The 17,156-nt window shown below is 39.1% G+C and overlaps 1 protein-coding gene across 1 annotated transcript in view; it reads right to left on the bottom strand.

The window, feature by feature from the left end:
* ABCA13 (ATP binding cassette subfamily A member 13) overlaps window positions 1-17,156 on the bottom strand; it is a 226,962-nt gene that overhangs the window by 50,542 nt on the left and 159,264 nt on the right. Inside the window, exons 35-39 of the mRNA XM_073329650.1 lie at window positions 13,523-13,638; window positions 9,946-10,102; window positions 8,434-8,687; window positions 6,552-6,744; window positions 2,318-2,427 (exon numbers count right to left, since the gene is read on the bottom strand). Coding sequence (XP_073185751.1) covers window positions 2,318-2,427; window positions 6,552-6,744; window positions 8,434-8,687; window positions 9,946-10,102; window positions 13,523-13,638 — 830 coding nt within the window. The remainder of the gene's footprint in view (window positions 1-2,317; window positions 2,428-6,551; window positions 6,745-8,433; window positions 8,688-9,945; window positions 10,103-13,522; window positions 13,639-17,156) is intronic.

A 17,156-nucleotide genomic window follows, 5' to 3' on the forward strand; every position in this document is an offset into this window, starting at 1 on the left:
TAAAAGTAGCACTTTGACCTTCTTCTGGTTCTTCATGAGTTAAACCATAGCTATATGGTTGTTTAGAAACAGAGGTTTGTAGATCTTCCTAAGAAAAAGATGAAAAAATTTGGAGATACAGGATGTGTGTTCATTTCAACCATCCCCACTGCAGGCAAGATTGTGTCTTTAAGCCACTGAACTGCCTTGTGGGTGGTGGTGGGGGAGGGAGGGAGGAAAGGGAAAAGAGAAGGTTTCCTGCATGCACTGGGATAGTCCAGATAACATCCCAGGGACTATTCATGCACAAATCAAATGCAGACACTTTCCCCCCCATTTCTTTATACTTGGCACATTTATTCTCAATAAACAAACCTTTAAACTTACGAGGAAAACAAGATGTCGGAAAGTTTCCTGATGTAACAAAAACTACTGCGTGCATGTAGAGTCCTTAAAGAGTATCTTTCAGTGCACAGCAAATTAGAGGAACAGAAGCCTTTCCATGACTTGGTGAAATTTCAATATTGTTTTTGCCTCTAAATACTCACATAAATGTGGTAGCTAAAGAGCCAGGATTTGGTCACTGATGTTCCATTTTCAATAAGCATTAGCTGAAGCTGCAGTTCAGAAATATCCAGAACTGGGAAACGTTTATGACACTTCCCAAATAGAAAACAGCTACCAAAATAATTAAAAATAGCCGATTTCCTTGTGGTGCTATTTCTTGTTTAGTTTGGTGGTTAGGACTGGGGAGGGAGTTCTATTCATGTTCTTTTTAAACTGTGTGAATTTGGTAATTACATAAAAAAGACTGACAGATCAAAAAAAGAACCAAGTGAAACTAATGCAATACCCCACCACAGGCATTTCTGTTTCCATCTCCTCACGTTCCTGCATTAAATCTTAGCTCAAGTCATTCACAGACAATGGCCCCCCATCTTACTGGCCTTTCAATTTCACCAACAATTCCATCCGATCACATCCAGCATCAGTAATTACTAGAAGCAGTGCAGGAAAGCTAGAGCGAATGCTGCCTGGGGAAATTCCAAGTGTTGTACATCCAATGAAGGGAATACGGCTGGAGAAGAGGGAATGTGGCCAGACTGCTGCTGTGCTCCAGCAATCCCTGCCTGTCAGAGCATTCTCCCAAAGCTGCTCTTAGTGGCTTCTTGGGAAATTACGAGTGCCTCAGGGCACCAGCCACCTTTGTAGGCTGCTACTGTGCGCACACACACTCTCTCTCTCACCAGGCATCTGGTCATGAGGATCAGACTCAAAGAGAGGAGAGTGTACATTTTTCAACTGACAACACTATACAGGTCAGCTTGGCTTAGAAGCAGGTGCTAAAGCATGAAGGAAACAGCGAGGGAGAGTGAAAGGGCACACAGTCATAAATCACTATTAATTTCCTCTTAACACTTGTTCTGGTATTATATCCACTCATTCCCCTAATACAATCTACAAGTGCTGTATAACTGAATCTCTGACTTATGGCTATAGCTTTCTCCTTTCCACCAGCCTGTTCTCTTATTGCAGTTTTGAAGACAGAAATATAAAAACACATATTTTATACATACAGGATTTCAGACTTTTTCATTTAACCATTGGCATGTCATTGCTTATTCTCCTCTCTAGTGTCCTAATCTTTGCAATCACTCTCCATCTAAAAGTCTTTCCACACTTGGCTCATAGGGATTTTTGCATTTTTTAACATTTATTTTTGGTTTGCATTTTTTTTTTTTTTACACATTTTACATTTAATGTATTGAAAGAAAAACAAACAAACATTGCACATGAAAAACATCAAAATCAAGGCAATAAGCATACCCAGGATTAACAAATCTATGTGGGTAGGAACAGCGTCCCCTTGCTATGTAATACCCCTGTTCTTCCTGATCACCTCTGCACTTGATTAATTGATTAATCTGGGGGTTTCCACTAAGCATTGAGAAATTAGCCCTCCTGAGTACTGCTTAGGAGCCTAACAGTGAAAATCTTTTGGTCTGGTATTGATTTATGGGGATGTGTATTTGTGTACCCGTAGAATATGTGCTGATATTTCCTACCTCCCACTCTATTGCTGTTGAACCAACCCATTCCCAATTAACTGAATTGCCAGACAGAATTACATAATGTTAAATTGCTTAACCCAGTCAACTGGCTTTAAAACCTTTTTTTTTTTTTGGCACCATAGCCTTTGTAATAATAATGTAGTGTGTGGTAAATTGTGAAAGAATACAAACCACTCCTTGGAATACAACATAAAGAGTTGTAAGCATGCTGAGGCTTTCATAGGTTTGATCATAACAGTATTCTGATTGAGCTCTATGCTATTTACCCTGTAGGAGTCATCATAACAGCACGCCCCCCAGATGGGGTGATGTCTCCAGTCAGCATCTTAAATGTTGTACTTTTCCCAGCACCATTTGTTCCCAGGAGCCCGAAGCACTAACAGGAAGAGGAAAAAAGACATAATTATATCTAAAGATAGAGATATCACAACTAGCAGCATTAACTTTTCATCATGTTTTGTTTTTTTCACTCCTGAACTAGTTGTGAAGAGAACATACATGTGGATGTGCAAATTTCAAAAATCACCTAAGTGACACAGGAATGCATAGTTTTATGTGTGTATATATATATATATATATATACACACACACACACACACACACACACACAGGATGTAATTCAACCTTTATAAGGTTTCTTGAAAAAGTAATTCAGTCAAATTAAAGAGAAAAGGCAATGTAATAAAAACACTAGTTTGATCACTGTGGATAAAAATTTCAAATATTTCCTAAGTCCAATTTTGCAAATAACTACCTGGACACTTAGGACCCTTTGTGTCATTGAAAGTCCTATTCAGTGAATACATATAGTTACCTACAGTATTATTAGCAATCGAAATATTTTCCTTTCAAGTCACGTAAAAGGACAAAAGCAGGATTAATAAATTTGTGTGTGTGTATGATTTATACCTTTGTCCTCTCTTTGCTGGATATTGACCAATTTTTAATCCGTTTGAATAATATTCTTTGGAAACTGGGAAAGGAACTCAAAATTTTAAGGTTCCCATTTTGCCATTTCCCATATGTTGCTGACAGACAGTGCCTAATGTGGGAGCAAATGTACCTATACCAGAGGCAAGGTAACCTCCTACCTCCCAAAACCTGAGGGAGCAGAGAAACAAAGTCCTTGCCTACTGGATGAGGGGGAAGATAATAAACACTGACACACATCCCTATGATGGCTCCACCCAGTGTTCCCTCTGCAGACAGGGCTGGGATGTTCAGCTCACAGTCCCCAAGGATTGGGAAGAATGACAGTGAGCCTTCTTGTTGACACCATGACAATAAATGGTTGACACCATGACAACGAATGATAAGCGTGTTAGTTTACCATCCTCAGAAAACGATGAAGGGGACAGTGTGTTGAGGGGCAAGATTTAGGGTCTAGAGGGTGGGAATCTGCATCTTCACTCCCCTGCCCTGGGTTTGAGTGACGGCAGGAGTGGAGGGGTGTGCTTAGTATTTCCTTTTCTTCCTCCTACTTCCCCACCTCCACCTATCATCTCAAACTGTTCAGTCGAGAAATGCAGAAATTCCAAATTCTATAATCTAGATCCCTGGATGCAGAGGACTAATTCTAATAAGGTTGGCTACAAAATCTAGGCTTTATTCACCACAGAAACATGACTTTCTGAAAATTCTGTCCAGGCTCAATACAGTTTATAAACTTCACACTAAATCTAGCAAAGCTTGCAAAGTCTTTCATCAGGGTTTACCATCCAGAGTTGGTTATGCAAACAGTTTTGTAAAACCTCATCTGGAACATCCCACAAACAAATCTGAACCACATGGAATCAAGGAGTCTGAGTGCTCTTTCTCTAGATCCAACTGAGCTCCTGGAGTATACCCACTGCTAGCGTAGCTTTCAGATTGTATAATCTGCTTCAGCGAAATCACTTGGGGCCAGAGAAGTTTACAGACATATCTGGCAGAATTTGTAAATTCTATCAGCTCAACAGCTAGAACTAAAGCCAGAATCCTCTAGCCAGAATCCTCTAGTACAGCCTGTAATGTTGGTAAGGTTCATCAGCAGAACAGCTCTAGTATAGTGGAAATATTAGTAGAGTGTTTAATTCAAATACTGTATTGTTTTCTGTTTAATTGAATAATATGTATAATCTTTATGTCATAACTATGATTACAGCAAAACAGTTTTACTATCCCTACTATCTTAAGAAAATATACCAACTGCTTCAATTTACAAATAATAGCTTTTAAAACTACTTTCTAAAAAACTAAGGAAATTCTCCCACTGCCAAATTAACTAATTTACAATTACAGTTGTAAATAACTATTAAATTAAAACTACATTACTACAATGTTGCAGTTATTTAAAAAAACAAAGTATTTGAAGTCTGGAAGTTCAAAGTTAAAGTTAATAAATATTTGAAAGTCAGGAATTTCACAGTTGTGGTTTCATGACCAACCCTGACTTTGACCAGACACTGATACCAACCTTCTACATTTCCACCAAGAACCCTCTTAATCAAAACCATTATACTGCTGAATCAATATACCACATTTACATTTATGAAACAGACCATAAACCTTTATCTAAATATAGTAATAAAATAAATGGTAAATACACGTAAATAAATAAATACACGTGAATTGAAACATTCCACATCTTTGTAATTCCCTGACATGTCTCACTTATCACATCAAGAATGGCTACACTGGGGATGAGGATACCAGGCCAGACATAAAGTTGTTTTACAAAACAACTGTACATTCTGTAGTGATCAAATGTGCTCACCTGCCTAACAACCACAACCCAAAACTCAGACGATGTTCTTCGAGCCACGTCAGGAAAACATGCTGATCCTGACTGCCATGATGAAGACGACCATGAAGGAATTGGCTGTGAGCTCCCCAAGTAGCCAGTTTCACCTCCCAAACTGAACCAACTTGCCTGGAATTTGGAGGGAGGCACCCAGGTTGCAGGAGGACAGAGTTTTAAGGAGGCACCAGGAAGTTAGTCTGTATGCTCATGCTATTTCCGCTCCTCCCTGGTCTCATGCATCCGGGCAGAGTTCCTCTGGTCAGCGTCCGCTGGCTCCCTTGATGCCTTCGAGGAGCAGTTGGCGCTGTCCGGGGTTCTCTGCTTGGTTTCCCTGTCCAGTTCCCCTCATTTAACCCTGTGACCTCACTCCTGTTCCTGTTCTATCTTTAGTTGTCCCCCGTACTTAATTGAGATCCCGGATGTTGTGGATTCTCCCCTTAGGCTGGGGGAGATCCTTAGTAGGATCCCAACAGGCTGGAATGCTAACTACACATTTGCAGCATATCTGTAAATAGCTGTCTTAATAAAGAGCCAGTTTAGTTTTTACAAGCATTGAGTCTTTTCATGTTGTTGCCCAGCATGTGGTATATTAAACATTAACTCGTCAATACTGTGGATGGCAGTGTCTGAAATGTGCTAACCATATGTGCCCCAAACCCAGCACTGAACAGTATGTGCTAATAGCAGGGGAGTACCCTCTGCCACCAATGTCATTCAGTTAAGCACTGCAGCATGTACCCATGCTAGGACAGGGCTTGCATTCTAGTGGTTTATGTTATTTTAATTTAATTAAGCTATTTATACTTTCAGCTGTATTTTAGTGAAGTTGTAAGTCTGATAAGTAGGCTTACATTAGCAATAAACAACTCTGTGTTAGGTATTTCCTAGCAGCTGATCACTGGTTGGTTAAAAACCCACAGCATCACACACTGGTGTCTCACCTCCTCCAACTGGTTATTAGGAACCTGGAAATACCCTTCCCTTCCCTGACAGCATTTATAGAATAAAGGCAATAATTCCTCACCTGCATTTTAGGAAGTTAAATCTCCACATACCTCTTCAACTGGAAAAACTAGCTAACTTTCCTCTGACATCTTAAGGTTCTACAGTGTTTAAAGATTCAGATTTAGGTTCCGGTTCATTCAAATATACTGGGACTGTTTCCATAAGGCCAAATCCTCATTGTTTTTAAACTCTTTCCTAACTCAGGCAAAACTGCTATTTAAGCTAATTAGAGTTTAGCCCAAGGACAATTCAGAATTTAGTCCATGGTTTGTGAATTGTTTAACTAGATATGCACAGTAGTTCTATGCTTAAACAACACTTACTTCCATATAAGAGCAGGCTGAAAATCTATGTTGCTTTTTAACTTTTAGGTTACTTTAATCCATACAGTATCGCAGTAAAAACAAGCCAAAAGAAATAATACTTTCTGATGCAATGAACACAACAACAACAACAACGAGACGTAAGCCAAAAAGTAATATATCAATCACCAACCATTGCTTTTAAGATGTTAACAGTCCCCAGCAGTGCTTTCACTTCTGCCCAACATTATCGATTTCTCAGAAATTACTGCAATTGGAAGGCTTCTGCTAGCAACCACAGAGCTTTGATTTCAGACTTTCTGAACATGCCTGAACAATTGCCTATGATTACACAATATTTTTTTTTTAGAAGAGGAGAAATGAAAAGGAAAAAAATATAGAACCTTTTACCTCTCCCCTTGGTATCCCCAAGCTAATGTCTTTCACAGCGGTGTTCCTCTTGCTGAAACCTCGGTAACATTTCCTGAGATTGTACAGTAGAAGGATATCATTCTGAGTTCTTCCACCAAAGAGCCTCTTTCGTTCCACTTGTACATCCTCATCTTCTGAAGGACTGACTGTGCTGCTGATGGAACAGTGACTCCTAAGAAGAAAAGATCACAATAAATGGCAAATTACACACTGTCATTTCATGGATAACTAAAAGGAGCAGTTTTCTGCTTATTAGAGATGGCAGGGAAAACAGCTTTTAGTTCTGCAAATATTTTTGAGATTTCAGGGGAAAAATTCAACCCAAATCAGAACAAAAAAGCTCAAAAATTTTAATGGAACTGAAATATATTTTCTTTTGAAGCCTGGGCTCCATTTACAGTTTGTTAACGCCAAGTCATTTCCATTTCAACATTTCAATTTTGGCAAATTAGCAAATTGACAAAAATTGTTTCTTTGGAATTTTTCAAGCAAGCTCTTTCAAGCATCTGCCTAGGGGAGCCACAGAAAAACTCTTCAGGTCTTTTCTATTAAAAGAAAGTTAAACTAAATTTCTGACATTGGCCTCCCCATGAAAAAGATCCTGCTGGAGAAGCCAGAAATGTGAGGTGGCTTTGCTAGAAACTTTGCAAGGAATTAGGCCAGCTTTGAAGAAAACACACATTGCCTGCCTTGCTCTGGGGTTCACACAAATAAGGAAAATGAATACTATATCACAGATGTTCCCGTCTTGAGCAAAAGCAGTTGAAGGTGAACAAAATGTGAGCATGAAGTGCACACTCCTTCTCTGGTGCAAAATGACAGTGCAAGGTGAAGGCTAAGGACCACAGAGATGACAGCCTCTAATCCTGGCATGTCCCAGCTCCCCTTCCCTCCATGTACAGCAGTATGTCAAGTTTAGTAGACTGCCATGGGCTCAGTGCCCTCTGTTGTTCTCTTTAATTCCACAGAGCAAGTCACAGAATGTAAAATGGAAAATACTGCTGCTTGAGGCATCAGTAATTCCCCACAATCTTACTCTGTCTAGGTGGTTTTGAAGAGCAGGGAACATGCAGCATATAGGTACCCTTTTGCTCTGTCCCACCATTCCTCCCTTGCAGACAAGGGTCTAGAGCAAGCTTTTGCAGAGAAGGCAGTCTTCAATGCAAGCAGGATCAAACTTCAGAAGCATAAGTTGTATTATATATTATTATATTATATTATATTATGTATTATAAGCATAAGTACAATTCACCATGTTATAAGATGGAACATATGGCAGGGTGCAGTTATTAATGCTAAAATGTTTCACAGAAAAGCCAAGCTTTCAGAAGCTTTTTGAAGGAGGAAGAGGAGGAGACTGCTTGTTCTCCAACATGATCTTTCAGTGCAATGGTACATGGGGAAAGAAGAACCCTGCAAGTGGACGTCAGAGATCGATAGTTTGTTACCAGCGCAGCTTTCCTGGAAATCCTGTCTCCTGGAGTAAAGGAATTAATATAAAAGAGAGAAAATCTAAATTATAATAATACTGGCAAAATTCCTTCTAGATGCTACACCAGAACTGCTATTAGAGCGAAGGAATTTCACAGAAACCTGCTCATGGTTTAAAAGTTAATCAAATAACTGAAAAAATTCTCCCATCTGGCTTTTTTGAATAACTTTTGAAGTTCTCTTTCCCACCCTATGTGACTAATAAAGATACAGAAATAGCAAGCCATAATGCATGGGCTCATTACAGCCACATGGAATAATGATCAGATTGTCTTATCTTCTAGTTTTCAGAAGGATTTAATCTTCCTCTGTCTTTGGGAAATTAGTCAATGTCCATGAAAGCAGAGTATAAATAATACACACCACACACCTTAGTTTCTGGAGCAGGTCCCAATGCAGCAGAATCCTCAGAAGGAGAATAACTGTGCCCTGCAGAGCCATTTCCACAAAGATCCAGCCCAGGAAATTCATCTCAAAAGGACTCACATAAGAATCGATTCCAACGCTGCTTGTCAGGTCAAACTTGATCTGATTGTAGGAAAGCTCTAGTAAACCCTGGCCCAAGCAGAATGGTGGGAAAACGATAAAGGCCCACTTGAGGATGTTGTAGATATTCTGCAAACTCTGTAAAGAAAGGAGTCAGTTGGGGTTGGGCAAAAGCAAGGCAGAGAAAATGTTGAATCTCTTAGAAATAGAAAATTAAGCAGACTTAAAGGCTATGAGCTTTATTTTTTTCTCACACCAGTTTGACACTGTTGCAACTCCATTTACTTCAGTGGAGTCTATTCTTATTTACACCAGTGCGAGAGAAGAATAAGGCCCTAGACCATTTCAAAATTTGAAACTTAAGTCCATATGCAATTCTAGCCCACAGATTATTTTGAATACAGATGGTCTCTTATTCTAAGTTTGTATGGTGCCCTAGTTCAATGGTTTTGGGTCCCTAGGTAGTGCCATAATATAAATAGTAATTGTTTCCACCTGGAACACTACCAACAGCAAAATGTTTACGGACCAAGTAGTATCTAGATTCTTATATGTAAACAAAATGTCTCTAGTTTTTCTTGTTAAGATTAAGAGTGAAAGTCATCGTAGCATGACAAGACGTATTCAGTGAATGCATGGTTAGCAGCAGTACCAGAACATATATACTACTTCAGCAATATATATATATATATATATCTTGCAACACATAAGCACAATGGAATGATCAGGGTCAGTTTAGTCACCATTCCTGTGCTCTTGCAGTTTTAAAATGTGAGTGCCATAAAAACCGAGCCACAACCTTAGTCCGAATTTGTCCTCAAATGTGTACCCAAACCCTGAGCCAAAATTTACTCCAGATCTGTATTCAAACATCACTTCCTCAGCATAGCCCATTTAGATATGTTCTGAAAACTATGGATTTCCATCTCCTTTCCTCAATTCACATGTACAATTCCCATTGAGATTAATATTAATGGGAGTTACATATATGCACTGAGGGAATGTATTATTATTCACACAATACACTATATCTCCTGTAAACAACTGCTTACCACTTATGTTAATATTATTCAAACAAATTTTGGAACACACATTATCTATTCAGTGGACCTGAACAGCTCCCATTATGTGCAAATTATGAATTAAAGGCCTGGAAAATATTACCGTTTCAATTAAAGCTGTTTTTGCATTATTAGAGTGCAATTCTTTTTTTTTTTAAACAAGTAAAACCAAAATGGGTTTATAAACTGTTGTGGGGAACAATAGCCTATAATGATTCAGGATAAAGAAAAAGTGAGATATTTCATTACAATTTAAACTGCAAGTGATTTGGCGTTGGAAAATACATTCCTATACACAACATTTATGGGAAGTGGTGCTGAGGGTTCATACTGACCTGTGCTTCGGAAATCGTGGCTAACAAATGAGGCAAGAGGGTCAACAGCATGGTACAAAGGCCAAACACAAAGTTTAAGGAGATGTAAGAAATGAAAGCTATGTCTGAACTTGAAAAGAATCTGGACATCAGATACATCCATGGTAAAGTTGCATATCTGAAACAAGTAAAAAAAGAATAAAACCACATCATAAGTAATTTATGGTTTTCTTCACCAGCTGACTCATGAGCTCAGTATCCTTTGTGTCACTGTAAAGAAATATAATGGCTACTCATTGATTTTATGATTTATAACTCCTTTCCAAATCCTTCAACCTTACTGGTGGAAACACTTACCTATCTGGCTCACCTGTATTTCCTGTATTTCACATACATATTTCACCTGTATTTCCAGAAATTTAACATACATATCTACTGCTATGTGAGGACCAGTTGTAACTCATTCTTTTCTGTTTGTTAACCTCATATATTTTCTTTCATGGCTCCAGGTAGCTCACCACCTTGATTTCTGAACAATTGCAAAACTAAGCCATTTTATACACTTCAGCTAAAATGAGATACAGTAAAAAGAAACTTGTTTAAGAGCAAACTTTGGTCACACAGCTGCCATCTGTTCTTATAGATTTTACCTCACAAAAATTATAGCATGCTGGAACTGGAACTAAGAACTGTGAAAACGATGTCCAAGCGATAGCTTATATCTGCTACCACCAGCACATTAGCACTCTGAATTATCTATTATGGACAAATGTTTAGCATAGTGGCTACCATTAAAACATCAACATTAACCCACAGTTCCCACATGGTAGTATCTGAGATATGGCAGCATAGGCCTGACTGCTAAAATATGAGTTATATTTAGGTGACTAAAGAAAGAATGGGCAGAGATATGTTGCCCAATCAGACCATTTGGTGCACAAAAGAGCAAAATGTCACCTTCTTGACAAACAAGAGAGAGATGTACCCACAGAACATTGCCCATAAGTGTAGTCCAGGGCAGTCACTTGAGCATAAACACTGTGCAAAGAACAGTATTTGGAGTGAAAAATGCAAAGCAGGACATGCTTACTAGAACTATCGGGCAGGACTGCATATACAACATGAGCATCTCACACACCAAAAATTAACTTATTCATGTCTTTTTGAAAAACAACAGTCTTATTGAAACACAAGTTATTCAGCTCACTCCAGGAGTCACTCGGTGAAATGCTATAAAACTGAGTGTTCTGCAGGACGTCAGATTAAATGAACAACAGATTTTAAGACCAAAGGAGACCATAGTATTTTGCACTTTTATGGCACCATCCTTGTGAGGATCTCAAAACACTTTACAAACTTCAGTGAATTAAACTTGCCAACTCCCCCTGTTAAGTTGTAGGTGCTATTATCCTCAATTTACAGGCACAGAGAGGTTAAGTGACTTGCTCAAGGTCTCCAAGGAAGTTTGTGGCAGAGTTTAAATTAGAACTTTTATTTCCAAGTTTCCAGTTCCATGCCTTACCCGTCTTTCCTCCCCTTTGTTCTGAAATCACTACTCCAAATTTTATTGAGTTAAACAAGTGCAAATACTCTATTGAAGACAATGGAGTTCAATGGCTTAAATGGAGTTACATCAGTATAAATGAGATGAGAATTTAACCTATAGGTGTTTTGCCTAAGAACCAAGGATATAAAAATGTAGCTCTAAAATTGTAGGGAGTTTTGGCAGATTGCATAAAGTCCATACCAGTCTCAGATTCTATTTTTCTACCTTCCCCTCCTACAAAAGTGAGTTTAAAGCACTCCATATATCATGAGAAACTTTGACTTGAGGACAGGTCATTTTGGACAAATGTGCATGAAGGGCAGTGCTGTACAAAATTTCTGCTACCAGCCAGAAAAAAAAAATAAGGACAGAGAAGCTTTGTCATGAATTCTGGATATTTTAAAAAATGTCAGTAACCCTGCTTGAATTAATACACCTGAATGACAAAAAATATTAAGCAGAGTGCTTTCAGTAATGTTAAGCTTCTGTCACATAACTAGGTCATTAAGGATTTTGCTCTTTATTTTAGGTTGGACAAAGCCTGAGAAAATGCCTTTTTAAGATCACAAACTGTTATTGAAAAATTTAAAGGGGAAAAAAATATGACACGGAATACACATATAAGGAAATTACATGAAACATTTATGGTGGTGGGGGCGAGAGGAAAGAGTCACAAAAGTACTTCACTGAATTGACTGTGTGTTTGGAGCCATGAAGGGGTGGTGTGTAAAGAAGACGTAGTACAAATAAATATATGCATTTGTATGTCACACAGCGTTTCTTGGGGTCTTGTTAAATTTATTGAACATTTGATTGGTACAGGACTTTTTAAGATTCATTGATACAGGGACTGATCCTGCACCACTGGCATCAATGGAAGTTACATCACTGACTTCAACTAGAGCTGGATCAGGCCCACACAGTACAAAAAGGTTTATCCTTAATGGTTTGAACTCCGTTACAAGCCAGCCACAGCTCTGCTTTTGTAAATGCTCCAGCTCTCTAATTAATAGTCACAAGTTCTGAAGTAACTTCAACCATCACTTGGCTAAAATAACGTTAGCACTAATACCTCTTAACAGCATCATACCGCATAGGCCTGATCCAAAACCTATTGAACTCAGTAAAAGTCATTCCACTAGCTTCAATGGACACTGAACGAGGCTTGTATACTTGTTTCAGGCCCATTGATGTGAGGAGAGAGGTTAGGATTTATGTAGCTCTCCATTCACATACTGTAGTCAACAGCAGGAATCAAAAAGGATTCAACATTTATATAGATGAGAAGACAGTTATGTTAGGTAAGATAAACATTTACAAGGGATATATCTCCCCATGCATAAACCAACCATCGACTGCTTGGGGTAATGAAGAAACCTCCTCTCTGGGCAGCATATTCCATAATTCTTTATCTTACACTTTCTTCTCAATCACCCTGCTGGAAACAGAGTATAGGTGTAGATGAACCATTGGTCTGATCCAGTATGGCGATTCCTATATACCTATAGGAGCTATTTCACCTGTAAAAAAATGGACTTGGGAAAATTAGCTGAAGCAGTCCTAGGTAAGTGCTTTCTCATCTCATAATATTTGTTGGAGGTATATCCTCAACCAGTCCGGAGCTCAAACTCAGCCAGCTTTCTCACACCAATGAATATAATAAAAGACAGTTTCAGCTCTTGGTGATATTCTGCAACCCAGTCACTGAAATTCAAGCCTGGCTACGCTACTATTTTTGGCACCTAGATGATTCCTTTCGTGAGAATAACACACAATCAATTTTTAACAGTAAAAGATTGTTGTACAGATTGAGTGTTTACTGGAGACATTTTTAGTACTACTCTCATTATGAGTGAGCAAATCTCCGTTCCTTTTCCCACACGATGCATTCAGCTTCATGCTGCAGCTTGTTCTCTCATTATCCACTGCCGCCCCATAATCGTCTGCAAAGGCAGAAAATCATGCACCCAGCAGCAGGTGCAAACCAAGCCTAAAGATTTCTGTTTGTAAGAAACAAGCCATTATTCTAGAGCAGCATCTCCAATCACATACCCAAAGAGGATCAGCAGGAGAGCTGTGGCTGCCAAGTTTTCTCGGAAAGTGAAGGCTGATAACTGAAAGGCAGCAATAACACTGATACACAGGCCGACTGGAACCAGGTAGAACAGCTAGAAAGAGAAGAAAAACAGAAACATTACAGGAAAGCATCTCAGAGTGGTCTTATCCAATGAACATGGAAGTATCTTTGCAATTGGTAGCAACTTTATTTTACATAGCGCACTAGAAATATGCAGGCAGTGGAGTTCTGCGATCTTGTACTCAGTAGTTCCACCACAGGGCAGCTGGAGTACTGTCTTGCTCAAAACCCCTGCGAAAATACCATCCAAATAGATACATTTGCCTTTGTGCCAATCCTACAATCCTAGCTGCCATCACTTGCTGTTAATTTAAGAAGCTAGCTCCTGCACATAGTAGATCCAGGTGGGACTGCTGCTCCAGTGCCCCCAAACGATATTGCAGGCATTCCAGTCTGGGCCGCCGCAGCACCACAAGCACCAGGGTTTCACTGACCAATCCAGCAACCACAGCAGAGCACTGAGAAGCAGTTTCAGCATGACTTTAATGAATGAGAACACATGCAGGTGAAGCATCCCCTAACATTTTTAACAAAAACTGACACTGCTTGCATTCACACACAGCAGTAACAGACACACTCGACAATAAAGAATCTAGCCTCCCCTTGATACATGCTCCTATCTGCCATTAACATAACAGTTAGCACAGGGCATGATAGCTGTCCTAATGATCAGGCACAGGGCAGAGTCTTCTCCTAGTTCTTGGGTTCTTACCCCAGTTCTACCAATGACCTGATGTGTGACCTTGGTAAGTCACATCACCTCTCCAGGCGGCTGAACTTGTTGATAGCCAATTTATATGCATTTTTTGTTGTGCCAACATGGATCCTTAACTTCAGAAACTCCCTCCCTGGTATTGCTTCCTCGGATGTATTTTTAGAGAGCAATCATATCTCCCCTCATTTGCATTGGGTAAGCCTAGAGACTTGAGTCTCCTCTTCTAAGGTAGGTTTTCCATTCCTCTGATCATCCTAGTAGCCCTTATCTGCATCTGCTCCAGTTTAAATTAATCTTTTTTAAACCCGGGAGACCAGAATTGCACACACTATTCCAGATGAGGTCTCACCAGTACCTTGTAAAATGACACTAACATTTCCCTCTCTCTACTGGAAATACCTCACTTGATGCCTCCTTTGCATTAGTCTTTTTTCACAGCTGCATCACACTGCCAGCTCATAGTCATCCTGTGATCCACCAATACACCCAGGGCTTTCTCCTCCTGTGTCACTTCAAATTGATAAGTCCCCAGCTTATAGAAGAATTCTTGTTGTTAGTCCCTTAGTGCATGACCTTGCACTTTGTACTATTAAATTTCATCCCATTTCTATTACTCATCCTGATCATCTTGTATGATATTCCAATCTTCCTCTGTATTGGCAATACCTCCCAACTCCATGTCATTCACAAAGTTTATTAGCACATTTCCATTTTTTGTGCCAAGGTCAGTAATAAAAATTGTCCCCAAGACCAATTCTTGAGGAACTCCACTCATAACCTCCCTCCAGCCTGATAGTTCATCTTGCAGTATGACTCGCTGTAGTCTCCCCTTTAATCAATTCCTTATCCTTTCAATTCTCATCTCAATCCTCATCTCATCTCAAACCTTATCCTTTCAATTCTCATATCACTTCTTCTCCAATTTAACTCAATTTCCCATCGGAAACTGTATCAAATGCCATATGAAATCCAGGTAGATTAGATACACTGCATTTCCTTATCCTTAAAATTATTTTATCCCAATAACTGTTTACCTCTATGTCCTTAACCACTTTTCCTTTCAAAATTGTTCCAAAACCTTGTATACAACTGAGATCAAACTAACAGGTCTGTAGTTTCCCAATTCACTTCCCCCCCACCCCACTTTCTTAAAAATAAGTACTATATTAGCATTTCTTCAGTCGGAGAGTACGACCCCCGAGTTTACAGATTCATTAAAAATCCTTGCTATTGGGCTTGCAATTTCATGTGCTAGTTGCTTTAATATTCATGGATGGAGATTATCCCCCGCCCCTCCCATTTAGTCCCAATAAGCAGTTTGAGTTTGACTTCTATCTTGGGTGGCGTAATTTCTACTTCCAAAAACTCACTCCAATTATTCACATTGCCACTACCCCTAAACTCATTACCCTTATTAAAAACTGAGGCAAAGTATTTAAGTGTTGGACCATGCATAGATTATCTTTAATCTCCACCCCAGCCTTCGTGTTTAGTGGCCCCACTTCTTTCTTTGTTTTCTTTTTACTTATATGGCTATAGAACCTTTTACTATTGGTTTTAATTTCCTTTACAAGGACCGACTCTGCTTGGTTTTCCACAATTCTCACTTTATCCCTACACTCTCTGACCTCCAGGAGATAGCTTTCCTTGCTGATCCTTCCCATCTTCCATTCCTTGTAGGGTTTCTGCTTTCTCTTTATCACCTGTTTGAGGTGCTTGCTCATCCAGCTTGGTCTGCAACCCTTCCCACTATTTTTTCCCAATAGCTTTGAAGATTTCAGATATTTTAATTCTAAGTTGTAGAAACTAACTCCATGCCTCCTTCACATTCAGAGCCTTACATTCTTCAGTCCAGTCCAGTCCCTTCTTAATACGTTTTCTACAACACCTGGCACAATGGGGCTCTGATCTTAGTTGGGACCTCTAGGTGCTACTATTACAGATAATGATTAACAACAGCAGCCTCTCTTTTTATTGAGGGAATGATATCAGAGTTCTCATTTTTAAAAAGGACATTCAAACTGAGGAACAATATGAAACATCAGACTCATCCCATAGGACACTGACTGATTAGTTCCCAACTAATTTAACACCTTGGAGACTGTCATTTTCTAAGATTTAAGAGGAGGACAATGGAGCCAGATGTGAGGAAGTGGATGTGGTATTTTCATCCTGCTTGCAGTGCACATGTTATTCAAGCAGCCGATCAATTTTTAGCCCCTGTGAAATGACCACACACTATGTTTACGTTGGCATTAGGGCTGGAGAATTGTATAAGTAAGTTTGGGTGAATGTTTCCATTAATACTACTTGTTTTCAGTTGCTCATAACTTTCAGAAATTTTCACCTATTGGTTTGAAAATTTCCCAGCCTGGTAACTGCCCAAAAGTGAATTAAGGAGAAACACACGCACACACGCCCTACCCGCCCCCAGCTCACACACCTATTATAAACAGTTTCATGCAACAGTGTTCTACATATGCAATTTTCAGCTATGCAGGGACCCTAAAATACTTCAGTGTGAACACTGAGTGGAACAAGGTGTTGTTTAAAGAGCTCCAGTCCATGGATTTTTTTCACTAGGGATTTTCAGAATAAAAATTACATTAAGTAGATGTGATGGTTTTGCAGGTAAGGATTGAAACATCCTTGTCAATCTTAAGGTTGCACATGCAATCTTAAATTTTGCCCTCTTTTTGTTTATGCTTTATGACACAACATTAATTTAGATTGGGCCCAGAGCAACACAACTTCTCATAATATTTTTTACAGATTATATTTTTCTTATTATTGAAGATATTAATGGAAATATTAATTCAATCAATCAACATATT

Source organism: Lepidochelys kempii, chromosome 2 (assembly GCF_965140265.1).
Source record: "Lepidochelys kempii isolate rLepKem1 chromosome 2, rLepKem1.hap2, whole genome shotgun sequence".
NCBI classification, from domain to species: Eukaryota; Metazoa; Chordata; order Testudines; family Cheloniidae; genus Lepidochelys; species Lepidochelys kempii.